The sequence below is a fragment of the Condylura cristata genome, unplaced genomic scaffold, assembly GCF_000260355.1.
Source record: "Condylura cristata isolate star-nosed mole 26May11 unplaced genomic scaffold, ConCri1.0 scaffold00009, whole genome shotgun sequence".
In the NCBI taxonomy this organism is placed as follows: Eukaryota; Metazoa; Chordata; class Mammalia; order Eulipotyphla; family Talpidae; genus Condylura; species Condylura cristata.
In genome coordinates this window covers 26,539,780-26,556,348 of record NW_004567110.1, presented here as the reverse complement: position 1 = coordinate 26,556,348, position 16,569 = coordinate 26,539,780, and the positions used below count along the sequence as shown (strand labels likewise).

The following is a 16,569-nucleotide window of genomic DNA, read 5'->3' as shown; positions in this document are numbered from 1 at the left end:
CACAACTAAATCCTATACTCTACTATCTTACTTTTTTCTTCTGTAAGTGCTCCTCAGTAAATGTGTTGCAAAGGCAATACAAAATAAGATTCCTAACCTTTTACATCTGACATTGTGCCCAACATATGGTATACATTTAATAGGTTTGTCTACTGAAAAAAATGACCTGGCATGTTAACATGTTTGTTTTGAGTCATAATCAATAAATTCTTATTTTATACACAGGCAAAAAAGGGTTAGTAATAATCAAAATCTTCTTACCCACAGTCTGGAGCTGGACACCACCTACAATCAGGATCTGCAACAAGCCACCGTCTAAGCATAAATTCTTCATATTTTTCCATCAAGACATCATCACTTAATATTAAGCGAATATCATGGGGATTAAACCGTTCAGTACATTCTGGGCAACTGATATTAACTCTACTTTCAGAGATTTCTATCCTTAGATATTGTCGTAAGCAATCCACACAAGATCTATGATGACAAGTCATTATCTCAGGAAATCTGTCTTTAGAATGCCGCAAAAGGCACAAAGGGCACTCTATAAAGTCTCCAATCTGTTTGCTGATAGAAGTTAATCCATTGTCAGAGGTATTTGTAGAGAAAATGGAGTTCTTATCAGTACACATTTCAGAATGTATACTTTCAATACTGGCAATTCCATCCACCCCGCCATTTAGTTCCCTTGATTTGCGTTTGTTGTCCTTTTTCCTCCGAAACAGGGAGCCTATTGAAATTCTTCTTTTCTTGGGTGCCTTTTTGACTGATGGCAAGCTCACAGATGAAGCAGAAGACTGAAGATCTCGATCTGAACCCATTTGCCGATGTAAACTCATGTCTAAAATATTCTTAGAATTGAGCCAGGGTCTGTGTTTACACACAGTCCTTCATTATACGTAGAGATTAAAACCTATTTCTTGTTCTTGCATTCAAATGGGTCATGATGTAAGAAAATCTTAACTTGGTTCCTTCAGAAATTCTTGAAAAAGTTTAATTTGCAGGAATCAGTTGTCATAGATATTCTAAAGAATAAAAACAAAAAAAGTTAATTAATTGCATTTTTAGACTGCACTCATTAAAAATAAACTTATACTCTCACTAAGAAACTTCAAGCAGTTATGTTCTTTACCATTAGGCTTTTTTTTATGCTTACGGCATATTCACTGAGTAGTCTATCAGAGGAAATAAAACCAATGCTAAAGTAAAAATAAGGATATTCTTGAATCTCAAAAGACTCTGAATTTGAATTGACCTTATCTTTATTAAAATTTTAGACAAAACTTTCAATGATTCTCACTCAGGCCTCAAAGATTCCCCACTGCCTTTAGTGTTGCTGACAAAATCTGCATGCAAATACGAAGAGTTAAGTTTAGCTTACACATCCTGAAGAACAAAGTGAGTGAAAGTATAAGTGTCCTTATATTGTCAGATATAATGACTCACTATAAAGTTATGATATCACAAGGACAGAAAGAAAGGCCACCTGGAACAGAACAGTGTCCAGAAAAACAGTCTCAAACCTATATGTGAACACCTGATTTATCTCATGGTAACATTACTAAGCTCTAAGAATGGCCTTTGAAGAAAATTCAGAAACAACATAGTTCATGTTTATTGGTTACCATCTGAGAGAACAAACTTGATCTATAGGTTGCCCAATACATAAAAATCAAATACAGATGGCTAATAAATCAAAATGTGGGAAGTAAAATCATAGTTTCCAGGAGTCAGCACAAGAGAATATTCCAATAAAAGATTTCTTCAACACAATGTTCAAAATCACTAACTATGAAAAGACTGATAAACTGACCACAGTAAAATCAAGAGACAGTGTTAAGTGGGAGAAGACATCTGTCACAGAAACCAGCAAATGACTAGTATTCAGAATATGAAAAAACACTTAAAAATCAGTAAGACAGCATAGAAAATACAACAGGAAAATGGTTAAGGGGTTTACTAGGCACTTCACAAAAGGAAATAAAAAAGTACTAAACATTTGTTATCAGGAAAATACACAACAAAATCCGACGGAGTTATCACTACCCACACAGCAGGATGGTTAAAATTCAGACTGATGCTTCTAGCAAAAATGTGGAGTGCTAGTGAAAGCGTAAAATGACACAACTACTTTGGAAAATGTTTATTATTATCTACGAAAGTTGAATATACAAGTATTCTTATTACCTCCTTATATGCCTAGAAATTACTGCACAAAAGAAATGAGTGTACACATGCATCAAAGCAGATGTATAACAATATACATGGCAGCATTTGCTACAATAAGCCACAATACTGGAAATAAGCCACATCTTCACTAGCACATGCTAGTGAACTAGAAAGCAGTGAAAATGGACACTACACAAAACAAAAATGAGTCGCACACAAAAGACCACATACTATGCAATTTCATTTAAATAAACTTCAAAAACAGGCAAAATTAATCAATGATAATGGAAGTTAGAATTGTAGCTACCTTTTGCAGAGAGGCACAAAGGGAATGTGTAGTGGTTATAAATGTATTTTCATTTTGTGATAAATCATTAGCCTATACTCTCATGATGGTTATACCACAATTAAAGGACAGAAAAGAAAATTGCTTTCTGAGTTCATGACCCCGACATGTATTTCAGAAAATCATACTTACTTTCCAAGACTAAGCTTAGAAAAACTTTGCATTCAGGCAAACTTTATTTACATTCATCAGTTTGTATTTTCCTATTACTTGCAGCATTTACCCTAAATTTTGAGGGAAATATATTGTGCAATGGTTGGTTTTATTAAAATAACATGTATTTTAGTTCCTTATGTTTTATTTTCTCCATTTAAAAATACCTTCTCTATATGGGGTTCAATATATGTATCATAGAACATAGTTGCAGAGGTGATCTTAAGGATCTTGTCCTAAGAATTTACCACTTAAAATGTTAAGCCAATATGCCTAACTGGTGTCACCTGGAGTATTTTTCAAAATATGTATGAGAAATTTGATAATCATACAATTTATTATCCAAGTGAAAACCTTGTAAAAGGCAGTTCTATAACATTTAAACTAAGATAAATGGGCAAACTATAACATATTATACTTAGGAAATTTCTAAAACATACCTCAAAGAAAGATAAACATGTGAATTCTAAAAATTTAGTATTTCTTTGTGAAGCTATACAATACATTGATGCCATGAAGAAAAGCAGTGATGGGAAAAAGATAGGTTGGCCTCCATGATTGCTACTGGCTATGGGACTCTACCCTCTCCACCCCCCAAATAAATAACGAAGCTAGAAGAGTTACTGAAAGAGAATAGTAAAATACAAGTATAGACCCCTAACTGTGCACTTTCAACTGAGTATCTAAAATCATAAAGACTTCTCTAACACCCATGTTACAAAGAATTCCATCTAGGGACATCATGAGAATTTTTTCTCCCTTTTTTCCCAGTCTAATACAACTCCAACAGGTAGTTAAGACTTGCTGCCAATTACTGGTAGGCACTTTTCATCCTCCTGAAGGAAATGGCTGGATAGTTGGTTTTATTGCTAGCATAGAAGCCCCACTCATGTTTTTAGCTAATTCAGTTGAAAAGTAGCACCTAATGAGAATGGCACATATTAATACAATTAGCAACAAATGCTGGTGAGGATGTAGAGAAAAAGGAACTCTCCTACACTGCTGGTGGGAATGCAAACTCAAACAACCACTACGGAAAGCTGTTTGAAGGTTTCTCAAAAGGATGAAAATAGGGCTTACACATCACCCTGCAATCCCACTCCTAGGTATATACCCAAAGGACACAAAAACATTGACTCAAAAGGACACCTGCACCCCCATGTTTACTGATTCTCTATTTACCATAGGGAAGATGCAGAATCAACCCAAATGCCCAAAAATAGAAGACTGGATTTAAAAGATGTGGTACATATACACAATGTAATCAATCAAAAAAAGATAAACTTTTACAGCAACATGGATGGAAGTGGAAGGGATCGTGCTCAGTGAAATAAGCCAGAATAAAAAAGAAAAATACCAGATGGTTTCACTCATAGCAGGAGCCTAAGAGATGGGGTGGGAGAGGTAGGGTGAGGGAAGAGACAAACAAATGTAACACATTTTATCAGGGTGGAAGGGGGAATGGGATGAGAATGAGGCAGGAAGAGTGTACTGGATTGTGGTGATGGTACATGGGTGAATTGGTGGTGGGAAGCCCATGGGGATTACAACTGAGATGAAAAAATGCGTAAAATGAAGAACTACGTTAAAAACAAAAACAAAAACACCTAAGGTTGGTATTGAGAAGGACAAAGACCTTAACCCTACTTTTGTAACTTCCTTAGTGTTTATAATGCTCAAAAGTATTACTTCTTCCTTCCTACCTTTTGAGGAATGTGTGAAGAATTAAGAAATAGGGATGGCAAAAAAACAAAGGTATTTCCACAATGTCTTTGTGGACCAAGATTCAGTAAAAGTGCTGGTAACTTTGTATTGATGCTATTTTTTAAACTTTGTAAAAGTCAGTGGTTGAGTATTTCACTTAAAACATACAACCTTGTATTTGCAACATTACTTTAAATGAAATGTGTGATAAATTTTAAAGATTCATAAAATCAGATTAGATAGAGTCAGGAAGCTCAAATTCATGTGATTGTTTTAAGAAAAGCTGTATCAGTCAGTGTACTGCAAAAAACAAAGCATTCTCAACGCAGAAATGAAGGGCAAGATTATAGAACCAACAAGAATAGCAAAGTACTCAGGAACCACTGCTACTGTTTGGAGTGAAGGGGGAGATAGGCAGCGATTACTGGAAAGGAGCTGCCAATAGCAGCTTGAGGAGTAAGTATCTTCTCTGTTCTTTGGCTTTCCATTGTCTCACTTTGGCTAAATCCAACAGAAGCTAACAAGTGAGCCCGTAAGAGCCCGTAAATGTCAACTATTAGGGGGTAAAGGAAAGGCAGAAAGGGGACAAATAAAAAATATCCAAGACTAGATGAATACAAAGAGAATTTGGGAACCAAGAGCTGGTTCAACTAATCTTAGTTATAAAATACTAAGATAACATTTAAGTCTGCTATCTCTTCTACAAAATATAGATGATCCTATTCATGTCAAACAGATGTCATGGAAATGAAGTGATATTGACAAAACCTGACACTATGTTAGTGTTAACTGAAATGAAATGTAAGTCAAATTTTACATCCTATTATCTCACACAATCTATAACTTATAGCAGGTACCTAATAAACATTGGTTAACTAAATCTTGATGCTAAAAACATGTAAGTGGAAGTGAAGAAATGAGAAGTCTGCTTGTATTTTACTTTTGCTATGCTATTGCTGTGTGTGCCTTGTTAAATGATACAATGTTACTATATCTAGTTTTTTAAATGTGAAAAGAAAAAAAATTATTCCACAAGAACTAATGGTAAACATCTTAAATATCCTGACACTACACAACATCAAGAACTGCAGATTTAAAGTATTCCACCAATAAACCACTCCTAATAAAAAACATTTTAGTAGCATCTAACCTGCTAAATGACTTTGGACTTGTAAGAGGGTATATTGGAAATGCAGAAGGCAAGCAAAAAAGGCTGCAAACAACAAATTACCTCTCAATAGAAAACTCCACTAATACATGAATATGTTTTTTGTCTCTGTTCAGATAAAACTAGGTTGCTTCTGTTCTCAAAAAAAGTCAAGGAAAAGTCCAATAATATTGTGCTGTGGTGTAAATACTAATGTGAGAGCAAAGAGTACCTATATTCTAATTTTATTTTCCTGATCTGACACCTAGATATATGGCACCTCTAGAGCATGCCATGTGATCAAAGTAAACAATATTTACCATCACTGCTGAGGAGATTAGAAAGAAAAAAAATACATTTTTTTTTTTTTTTTTTGAGCTAGGAAGGAATAGGCTTAGAGAATTCCCAGCAGAGTTTCCACAGAGCACTAATTTTGGTCACCACTGAGGCATTTCTCAGAACTGCATGGCTATCGTCCTTACATATTTTTTTTTACCAGACTCTCTCTGATCTCTCCCGTTATTCATGTTAGACAGTTTAAAACTGACCCGCCTGGCCACTGAGGCCATGCTCATTCTTGTAATCATTTATTTTTTTATATTGGCATTTTGATCTATCTTCAAGTTCACCAAGGTTTTTCTTCTCCCATCTCTATAGTCTGCTGTTAAATGCATTTAGTGAACTTTTCATTGTAGATACTGCACTTCCCATTTCTAGAATTTATAATTATTTTTCAGTTTCTATTTCTCTTTTGAGATTATCCATTTGTTCATTTACTATGATGATGCTTCTCCCATTCAGTCCTTGAAAATATTATAGCTGTCTTAAAGTTTGTTCATTTGTGGGGAGAAGGTTTACTACCAAGGGGGCAGATGGTCTTGACATTGGATTATATTTTCCTGATTCCTCACATGCCTATTGTTTATTATAAATTAGATATTGTGGTTGTTACATTGTGGAGTTCTTAAGATAAATAAGAATCTGACCTTCTGAAGAGTGAGGATTTTTATTATACCTGACAGTTAAACCACTGGCTAATAAAGTCTCACTTTGTTAGAGGCTTTTTTTTTTTTCTTTTCAGAATGAGGTTGTAGAAAGGTAAAGTACAAATGTTTACCAACCTGGCAGAAATCAAACACAGAATTTTGTTCCTTGTAGCTGAAAATTTCAGCCTTAACAGCTGCTGTTTTCCATTGAGCTTCTGGGGATTTCCCATATACAGTTCAGGGGTCACCTAGATTTCTGAGGGTAGTTTACTTATAAATTTCAGGGTAACCCTACTGTAACTCCCTCCTTTCTAGGATTTACCCACTCAGTTTCCACCAACTCTGACAGCCAACTCTGACAGTCCCAAACTCCATCACCTCACACCCCGTATCAGTAAGATTCTGGCTTTCAGTTTGATTTCCAGCGTCTCTGTGATGCATGAATTTTTCCTCTGGGAGGAAACATTTGGCAATTTCAAAGGCTATCTTCATCTAGGCTCTAAGATACCACACATATTCTTCAATGTGTATATGATGCTGTCATAGGAAATTTTAGCCTAAGTTTAAACTAGTTTAAGTTTGCATTTGCTCTCTCTAAAATACAACCAATTACTGCTCTGCATAAAAAAAGATTAAAAGGTACTTTGTGTTATCCAATACTGCATCTGTAATAAATAGGAATAGCTAAATTTTCAAGCTCTTTGCCTTTTCATGACAAGTAACATGCATAAAAATTAATTTATTCTTTCTACAAATATGTTCAGTACCTATCATATAATGAGATACTCTCTAGGTGGTCGATAGATAATAATGAACAAGAGAGACAAGGTCTCTGTCAGGCTGAACTTTAATTCTAGTGCACCAAATCCAAACACTGAACAATCAAGTCATTTCAATGTTCCCAAACAATAATACTGAGTGACTCTGCAAGGATCCAGATTATAATAAAGTCACTCCCTCTTTTCATTGCAAAAATTTAAAAGGAAGACAAACTTGACTTTATAGTCAGGCATATATAATCCCATAATCTATACAAGTATTTATCCAAATCCTTAGTAAAGCTTTCTAACAGGCTATATATATTTTTGACATCGCTATTTTTCAGTGACAATGGTTTTCTAACACCATAACGAGTAGGCAATCTAAGCAAAGTACAAAAAGGAATCTTAGTTATCAAGTTAGTTCTCTAATGCAGAGAACATTCATTTAGCTCACTGCATAACTTCAGTAACCAAACTGGTAAATGAGAGCTGGGGAAAATACTCAACACAACTTATCTTTTTGGTTCTGCTTTTCCTCTTGTGTTAAAGGTTTCTAAGGCAGTGAGAAATGGAAATTGCCTATCTTGCCATGGCTTTTCTTGTAAGAGAGTTGCAAATGATAGCCTCTCCACTTTAAATATGGCTAGGTTCAATTTACTCATTTATTAAATATAGTAACAAAACATAGTTTCATCTCTTTGACTTTTCCTATGCCTTTGTCTCTGCCTGGAGTACTCTTTCCCATCCTCTCTATTTAGAGTTTTACTCTTTTTTTTTTTTAAGGCTCAACTCCTATATTATATCCACAAATCATTCTACATAAAAAATGACAAACTACTAACAATTATCTTGTGTTTTTATATATTCGTTCACAAGACTCCAAATACTTCATCTAAATGCCAACTCTTTGCTAGAATGTGGGAAAAAGGATTTACAGTTAAGATCATGAGTGTGTATATGTGCCATGCCGATTGTTTTCTAAAAGGATGATCAGAGCTCCCTGAACAGATGACATTTAAGAAAAGCCTTGAATGAAGTAAGGGAGTGAGTCATGTGGAGACCTGGCATAAAAGCATACAAAGCAGAGGGAACTTTCATTGCAAAGGCCTAAGGCAGGCATATGCCTGAACAGCCCATCAAGTGGCAAAAAGGTAAAGAATATGAGACAGGGCAGAACATGATAGGACCCAGTAGTGTAAGACTTTATAGAGGCCACTGTCAAGAATTCGCAGTGAGACAGGGCAACTTTGGGGGCCTCTAAACAGAGCTAGCACAGAACTGATTATTTTAAAAGAGTAATTCTGGTGTTAAGAATAAAATGGAAGGAGGAGAGTAAAGATAGTAGCATGGAAAACAGCTTAAAGGCTAGCGCAATAATCTAGGTAGAGATGACAATCAGTGCAGTAGTAAGGATATGTTTGACACATGTTTAGAAAGTAGAACTCACAGGATTTCCTGATGGATTCCAAGAGGATTGTGGTCTGATTAACCAGAGGCTGCAACTGCTACTGGCATGGAGAAGCAATGTGAAAAGTGTTTAAGTTTCAGGCAGGAGCTAATAACAGGAGTTAATTTTCAAACTGAAGTCTGAGATGTCTTTTTTTTAATCTCAAGTGGGGGCATATATCCACGAGTCTGTTTGGTGTTAAGGGGGAAAGTCTGATCTAGAGAAATAAATTTAAGAATTGTTATTTGCATGGTGTGTAAAATCTTAAGCACAGATGCAGTCACAAGGTATTAACTATAGGAGGGTAAGGCCTGAGCTGTGGCATTTCAACAGTTAGAGAAGAGACACAGTGAAGGAGCTAGAAAAGGTAGAAAGTGAACCTTTCAAGAATCATAAAACCTGCTGGTCTATCTCCATCATATATAAGGTATAAACTATACCTTATAAAGTACAAAGAGGGGGCAAACTGGGAGGAGGAACAAAGGGGTAATAACAGAGAAAGTAATAGCTATTTTTTTAGGCTTTCTGAGACTTGACAGTATTAAGACACTTCCTCTGATAGTTCTAAGAAAGGATTAAAGTTCTAAAGGAAGGGCTGTCTAGTCTGATAATCTCAATGTAGGATATAAAACAAAGATAAGCATAGATCTTTGGCTTACTGAAGACTTTTGACTGTATATTAGTTTCCCCCGACTGCTGTAACAAATTACCACAAAGTGGGTGGCTTAAAACAACAGAAATTTATTTTCTCACAGTTCTGCAGGCTAAAAGTACAAAATCCAACAGAAAAACAGTCCCTTTTGGGGTTGCAAGGGAGAGTCAATTTCTGGTAACTACAGAGTCAGCTTCTGGTGAGTACAAGGGTTCCTTGGTTTATGTCTACATCACTCAGATCTCTGTCTCTGTAGTCACATATCCTCCTCTTTCTGTGTGTCTTCTGTCAGTAACTTGCTTCAGTGTTTTTTTCTTGTAAGGAAAACTTGTCATTGGATTTTGTCCTCCCCAGAAAACTGAGGATAATCTCATTTCAAGATCATTAATTCAATTACATTTGCAAAGATTTTTTCCCAAAATAAAAGATTAGAATGTGAATATATCTAAGGATATCAATAAAATATGTTACATTTAGGCAATAAGTATATTTAATATTCACCCATAATAAAAAGTAGTTTTTTTTTTTAATTTAAAGGGAATAGTAAGGAGACATCTATTTGATTTGACTGTGTATTTAATTTGTTTATATTTGGCTATGTATTACTGATTACCAAGTAACCACTGCCGCTCCTTGGTTTGGATATAAGAATTAGTCACTATGTTATACATCACACATTCTGTGGTGACTGATCTTCTAAATAAATGATTTTTCTTTTTCTACTAACACACATTTATCAATCCCCATGCTCTCACCTCTTTCCAAAAAAACTTGTTTCATGATTTCGACTCAGGGATATCTATAAAAGAAGTTAAGTATACAAGCAAAACTGGACAGTTGACCTCCATGTGCATAGTCTCTTCCTTTTTTTTTAATACTGAGACTAATGGTAAAAATCTTTTATACCATCCTTCCCAGCAGTTCAGTGTTTTAAAGACATAATTTATATTAATCCAATGAAACAGATGATAGCATATTCTGCCTCACTTTATAGACAGGGAAAGAGTGGGCACACTTTCACCTGGAGGAGGGCAGGTGTCAGGTATCCTCACTATCAATCAATTCAACTTAGTTTAATTACATAAGCACTTCTGTATGTGATCTCAAAAAACATTAGTCAGAGAAGAGTATCAAAAAGATAAGAATTTCTGAGGAAAAGAACAAATGTCATACAAAATGCCAAGACTAACATTGTCCAGGAAAACACATCAAAACTTATTATGAAGAATGTAAGGTCACTCATTCAAACACACTGACATGATATTTTGGTATGCTGGATTATATAAACTATATTATGAAAATATTTTTTCACTGTTTCTATTTACCTTTTTAATGTGGCTGACAGAAAAATCTTAAATTACATTTGCAATTCACACTATATTACTACTAGATAGCATGCCTGTAGAGAAAGTTGTAAATAGAGACCTCATGTTACACATAATTTATTCAGTTATCAGATGCTTACTCACCACCTATTATTGTTAGGCTTTATGCTAAGTGCTGAGATCTTGGTAGTTACAAAGAAAACAGTTCTTGCCATCAGTTTAAATTATCTCTGATATTTTAACTGTACATTTCACATATATTACCTTATCTGTGATAATATATAAGGACAAGTTAATTTAGAATACCATTTAGACTTCATATCTGACTTTGAGATTATGAAATATATATTAGAAGGGCCATACACTATTTTTGTGATAATTATTTAAATTATCATGCTATATAAGAATTTAATGGTCTAACACTATCATATTCCCAACAGTTTCTCCCTTTTCTTTAACTATTTGGTTCCTTCTTTATGGCTTAAGCCCAGACTGTCTCTTCAAGTGGCAACCAGGTGTGATTTATATATATTTTCAGGGATCTCCAGAGGTGGATAGAGTTTGAAAATGTTAAGTATACATAATTTTAGAGGGCCAAAATCAACTTTGTAGGCTCAAGACTATGTTTTGAACTTTCTTATGTACTGAAATGAAGTCTTGAGTTCGAAAAATAAAGGTTATTTCTGAGCAGAATTTTGCCTCCTAGTTCAATGCACAAACTTATTTGAGGATTAAACTCATTAGTTTAGTTCTGAGGCTTTCACATTTAAAAAACAAAACAAAACAAAACAAAAAAAATCTCCCAAATAGGGCTTCTAATATAAAGTAACAGAAATCTCCTAAATGAGTTTAAAAACAAAACAAATAATATTAATAGGACAAGAATACACAGCACTGTTAAGGCTAAAGGTGTATATATAGCTTGAAAGAATACTACCAATAAACAACAGTATAAGGGGAGCAAGACAAACAAAAACTACTCTATCAAAAAGTGTTAATTTTTCCTTCTGTAGTACATATAATATTACTGTACTATTGAGAAACAAATGAAATACCCAAATTTTAAACACCAAAATGATTCCATTGTCTTTTATTTTGGCTGAAGTCTACCACCATCTGAAATACAGATGTATTTAAGCAAATACAGCTTAACCAAAGGGATATTAGCCCTTAGTCTTTAGCTGTTGGTATGGCTACATATATGGTTATTTATGTTTCTGTTAAAGAATGGTCTTTTCATTAGGAAAAAAAGGCTGAAAAAAATCACCTAGATTTTCCTTTATCTAAGGTAAAAGAACTTATTTGATCCTTTTAGACATTCATTAAATTGAGGAACTCATGTTGTGCTAGTTTGCCAAATACAATGCATACACAATCAAATGTAAATTAAGTAATTCAACTTTTCTTTGGTCTTCATCCACAAATTATCTAAACTGCATGGGCCTAAAATGATAGAGAGAATGACTTACTACAAACCTAGCCTGTATTTGACAATCAGTTGTCTTTTGAGAGAAACAGTAATAAATTTCTAGGATTTCCTTAAAAAACTTGTGCTGAGAAAACCATCAGGAGGTAATTTAGTGTAAATGCAACAAAATTTATCTTCATCTTAACTCTGTGCTTACACTTGACTAGGGGATTTTTAATGTGTTATCATAAATATTTGTCTTCTCTCTCCCTCCTTGGAAAGCCCAGAAAACTACATTTTTCAGTTCTCAGCACTCTTCAGATTTAAAAAAAAAAAAAAAAAGTGTAAAAAAGAGGGGATGAGTAAAAATAATTTCTGTGATTAATTATGTTTAAAAGAAAATCAGAATCTGCAATCATTTATACAAGATTCTTACAAATGCTAAAAAGTTGCTTCAAATTGCCTATACTTCATTCCATTTAACAACTCATTAAGAATAATAACTTTCAAGCTAATCCCACATTAAGAGTGGGAACCCAATGTCTTACAATGACAACTGCAAAAATATTTACTTTATGACTTCACCTACATTCAGATTTGCTTAGTGCATTTTCTTTCACTAAGAAGATACACCTCTTTATAAACAGATACTATTAACCTTAGTATTTGTCATATGCAGGTAGAAAAAAATATGGTTTAATTTAGTCAAGTAATAGCTACCCAAATTCTGTAACTCACCATCAAAATTAAAAAAGAAATTCCAATACTGGTTAAATGACAGTCATGCAGAAAGTTTATATAAAAACTCTAAAGATCTACTGAGACATCCCCAAATGAAACAGTAATATTAGCAAGTAGTACTATTTGAAGACAGGATCGTTTGTGTTTCAACTCCTAAAATAATGTTGCAGTTTGTAGAGGATTACTGGAATCCTGCTGAAGTGAAAGGTATTGAAAAAAACACTAAAATTAGTTGTCAAATATATTTTTTCCTGAAAAGGACACCTTGCCATAACATTAAAATAGTTTCCTTGGACACATGAGATATAAACATCAGTTATTCAAAAACCTCAGTTATAAGCTTCCATTACTAAAAAAAGAACTTAAACAAAAAGGGTGGGGTTTTATTTTTTTTTTTTTTTTGGCTGCTGTTGTACAATTTGGTTTCTCAAGTCCCAGGACTTAATTCGAAGCCCTTACATCCTATGTTTCCTTGATTGCAACAAGGAAAGAACATTTGAAAGTAAGAGTTAAGACTACATCACCGCCATTTTCTAATAGACATATTTACATTCTAATGCAATTCAGACACCTGAGTGTTAAGGAAGCACAGACAAATACAGTAATGTCTTGAATTACAAACAGAACTGGTGAGATGCGCTTTAAGACAGGTAATGGCAAAACCGAAAATGAAATTTAGGAATACTGTCAGATTTCACATAACCAAAGGGTCAAGAAATCTAGGCTAAAATAAGTGAGGGGGGGGGGGAACAACAAAAGAAAGTTATGTTCTATCTTAAAAAAAAAAAAGGAATAAAGAGACAACATTTTAAGGCAATTGTTAGGGGAAAGCATTGCTTATCCTCTACTGTTTACTAACATTTCAAACTAGCATTTACAACCACACCTGGGTTTGAAAATCGCAGCGGTTGGCACTTCTTTCTACATTCTCCTTTCCAACCTCAGCCCTTCTGTTAACAGAACATTCTGCAGCATTTTGAATAGTAAATATTAACCAGGACAAAGTATCATTGGATATGCCTACCTTCAGAGGGCTGTGGGGCAAAAAAAATTAAAATCTTTCTTTCTCCCATATATAGCCTTAAACACTCTACCCTCTTTTTTTATTTACTGCCCTTGTCGTGGGGTTAGTAAACAACTTCTTATTCCCATTAGTGGAAATGGGGAAAAGAGCACCGCAGAGATGAACCCCTAATTAAGAAAAACTGGCAATTAAAAATAGTGGCATGACTTTCTGGGTGACGGCTAGATCAAGCATGAGAGACTATCCAGGAAACCCTCCTAAGAACGCTTACTTTTACCCCAAGACTACTCTATTTCTTGTGTTTGTTTTTGATTTTGATTTTCAAGCCGTTCTCGCGGTGACCCTTCACCAGAGCATGCCTCCCTTTTCCTTAGCAGCAGGGCTGGGGAACACCGGTCCCGGTTCCGAATTTGCAGCGAGGTCCGGAAATCGGTCCCGTTACAGCGGGTCTCACCCATCAGGAATGTGCTCCGCCCCCGCCGCCTGGTGGCTGCGGCCGGCCGGCGCCCGCGATGTCACCCGTTTCGGGGGTTCGGGGGAAGTCGTGTCCAGGGGAGCTCCGCTTGGGCCAGTCACAACACCGCCGGTTGGCCACCGGCTCCGCAGACTGGCCGGGCCAGGCGGGCAGGACTCGGGGCGGATCCCACGCTCCGCTCGGCTCGCGCGCCCAGGGGGCGCCAGCGTCCAGACCCGGCCGGCGGGCGACGCGGAACCAACCCGAGGCCTGACCCTCCCGGCCGGCCACGGCTCCAGCCGCCGCCGCACTGAGCACGAGAGGGGGCGCCGTTTTCGTGGACTCTCAACCCATTTCTGTCCCGGGAGCGGCGCGAGGTCCAGATCGGTGCCAGTGAGCCGGGTTCGGAAACGGGAGCCGCCCCTGCCCTCCCGCTCCCCAGCGCAACCTCCTCCGGTGCCCGCCAGTACCTTCAACTCCACAGAACGGCGGCGGGCGGCGGGCAGCGGGCGGGTAGGCCCATCTCCCCGCAGCGGCGGCGGGAGCCGGAGGAAGTGCAAGGGAGGGTCCTTCAGACCCGCCGAGGCGCTTCTCAGCTGGGGCGGGGGGAACGGAGAGGAGGGGTCCAGACGGCGGCTCTCGAGAACTCCTCCTCCGCAGCTCTGTCTTGACGGCTGTTCCCGGGAACCAGCGCCGCAACTGCCATTCTCCCCTCGCTCAGCCCCCGCTGTCTCCGCCCCCTCCTCCCACTCCTTCCTCCGGCCCCCGCCTTGCCCCGCCCCGCCGCCCCGCCCGCGCGCCGTGCGTCATGGCGTCACGCCGACCGGGTGCGCCGCGGGAGGCTCTGGGACCGAGCATTCGCTCGCTCACGTTCGCCGGGCTGCCTTTCCCCGCCCTGTGTCCCAGAGCGTGGGCCGGCTGTCGGTCCCCTGGTGGGGTGGAGATGGGGGGAGGGACCGTCGGCGGTCCTTCCTCTCCTTCCTACCCTCAGGACTTCCCATGGCCGAGCTGTCGGGCAGGCGTCTTCCGAGACGCGGGGGGATGAGGGGGTGCTGGCGATGCTCCCGGAGGGGAAGGAGATGCCGGGCTAGGGGATCCTGGCTTTGGGCGTTGCCCTTGCCTTGTATTCCTTTATGCTTTCTTGGTTCACCTGCTGCATTGGCAGTCCCGGGGAGAGCAGGGCCGGGATGTTTTAGTTTCTGCTGCTCCCTCCCCCCCCCCCCCGAGGAAATGTCCTCCCGAGAAGAGTGGCGGCGTCCACATCGCCTTTCTAGGAGTGATATCGCCACAATTTAATGCCTTAAGGGGGGGAGGGGGTTCACTGAAGATCTTCACGTACATCACCCCCCTCTTATTTCACAAGACACTTATATTTCAGGCCTTGATATGTTCTGAATTCACTTTAGTCCAGCATTGTCTGTCCCATCCCTTCATTTTCTCTAAGCCACGCATAACCCCTTCTGAATTTTAATCTGAACAAGACTTGTTTCCACTTTTTCTCAGTTGAGTAAACACATTCAGTCCAAACCAGGTCCAATCCCTGCTAGTTAATTTCAAGAGTCAGAGTCACTCTTTCATGGAATACTGTGAAACGGAATGTGACAGATACTGGACAGAATGTCCACTCACCATCTGTTACTTAAACTAAATATATCACTCTTTGAATTCTTCTTTTAGTGTGTCTGTCTAAATTAGAAGCAAACCATAGAGCCATGGTCTTTCTGACTCTACTTAGTATCTTTGGTAACCCAGTAAATGTTTACCTATAAGAAAATTCAGTAAGCCTAGGCAGTCTAAATACCTTTAATCAGGAATGAAAGTACTTAATGTTGACTAGCTAATTTACATTGATTACAAGTTCTATATTCCATTAATTGCCACCTGAAGGCTGCCAACAATTTGATCAATTGGATACTTCAAACCTACAGTTTGTGCAGAGTTGTAAATTAAATGTCTATGTAGAATAGGATGCATAGATAAACCTTCTTAAAAGTATCTAAATATATTAAACAGCATTTCAGAACAGAGTGGGATTGGAAAAGAATTTTCAGTGAAGGTTGAGCAGAGCAAGAATTGTCTTGTATTCAGTACAATTGTCATGTTTTCCAGAGATGCTTTTCTTGTCTTCTTGGAAACTAGCGGGACTGCCTACCTTTCACGAAAGCAATATAAGTCATATTGAGAAAAATCTATTGAACAGCTACACAGACATTCCCACAGACACCTCATACTCAATGGGTCCAACATGAAAT

The 16,569-nt window shown here is 37.6% G+C and overlaps 1 protein-coding gene across 1 annotated transcript in view; it reads right to left on the bottom strand.

Annotated features, from left to right (window-relative positions):
- The window catches only part of RNF19A (ring finger protein 19A, RBR E3 ubiquitin protein ligase), a 40,627-nt gene extending 25,582 nt beyond the window's left edge, over positions 1-15,045 (bottom strand). The window contains 4 exon segments of the mRNA XM_004679693.2: positions 262-853; positions 856-907; positions 909-1,025; positions 14,788-15,045. Coding sequence (XP_004679750.1) covers positions 262-853; positions 856-907; positions 909-932 — 668 coding nt within the window. The 5' untranslated portion in view covers positions 933-1,025; positions 14,788-15,045.
- Between the last annotated feature and the right edge of the window lie 1,524 nt (positions 15,046-16,569).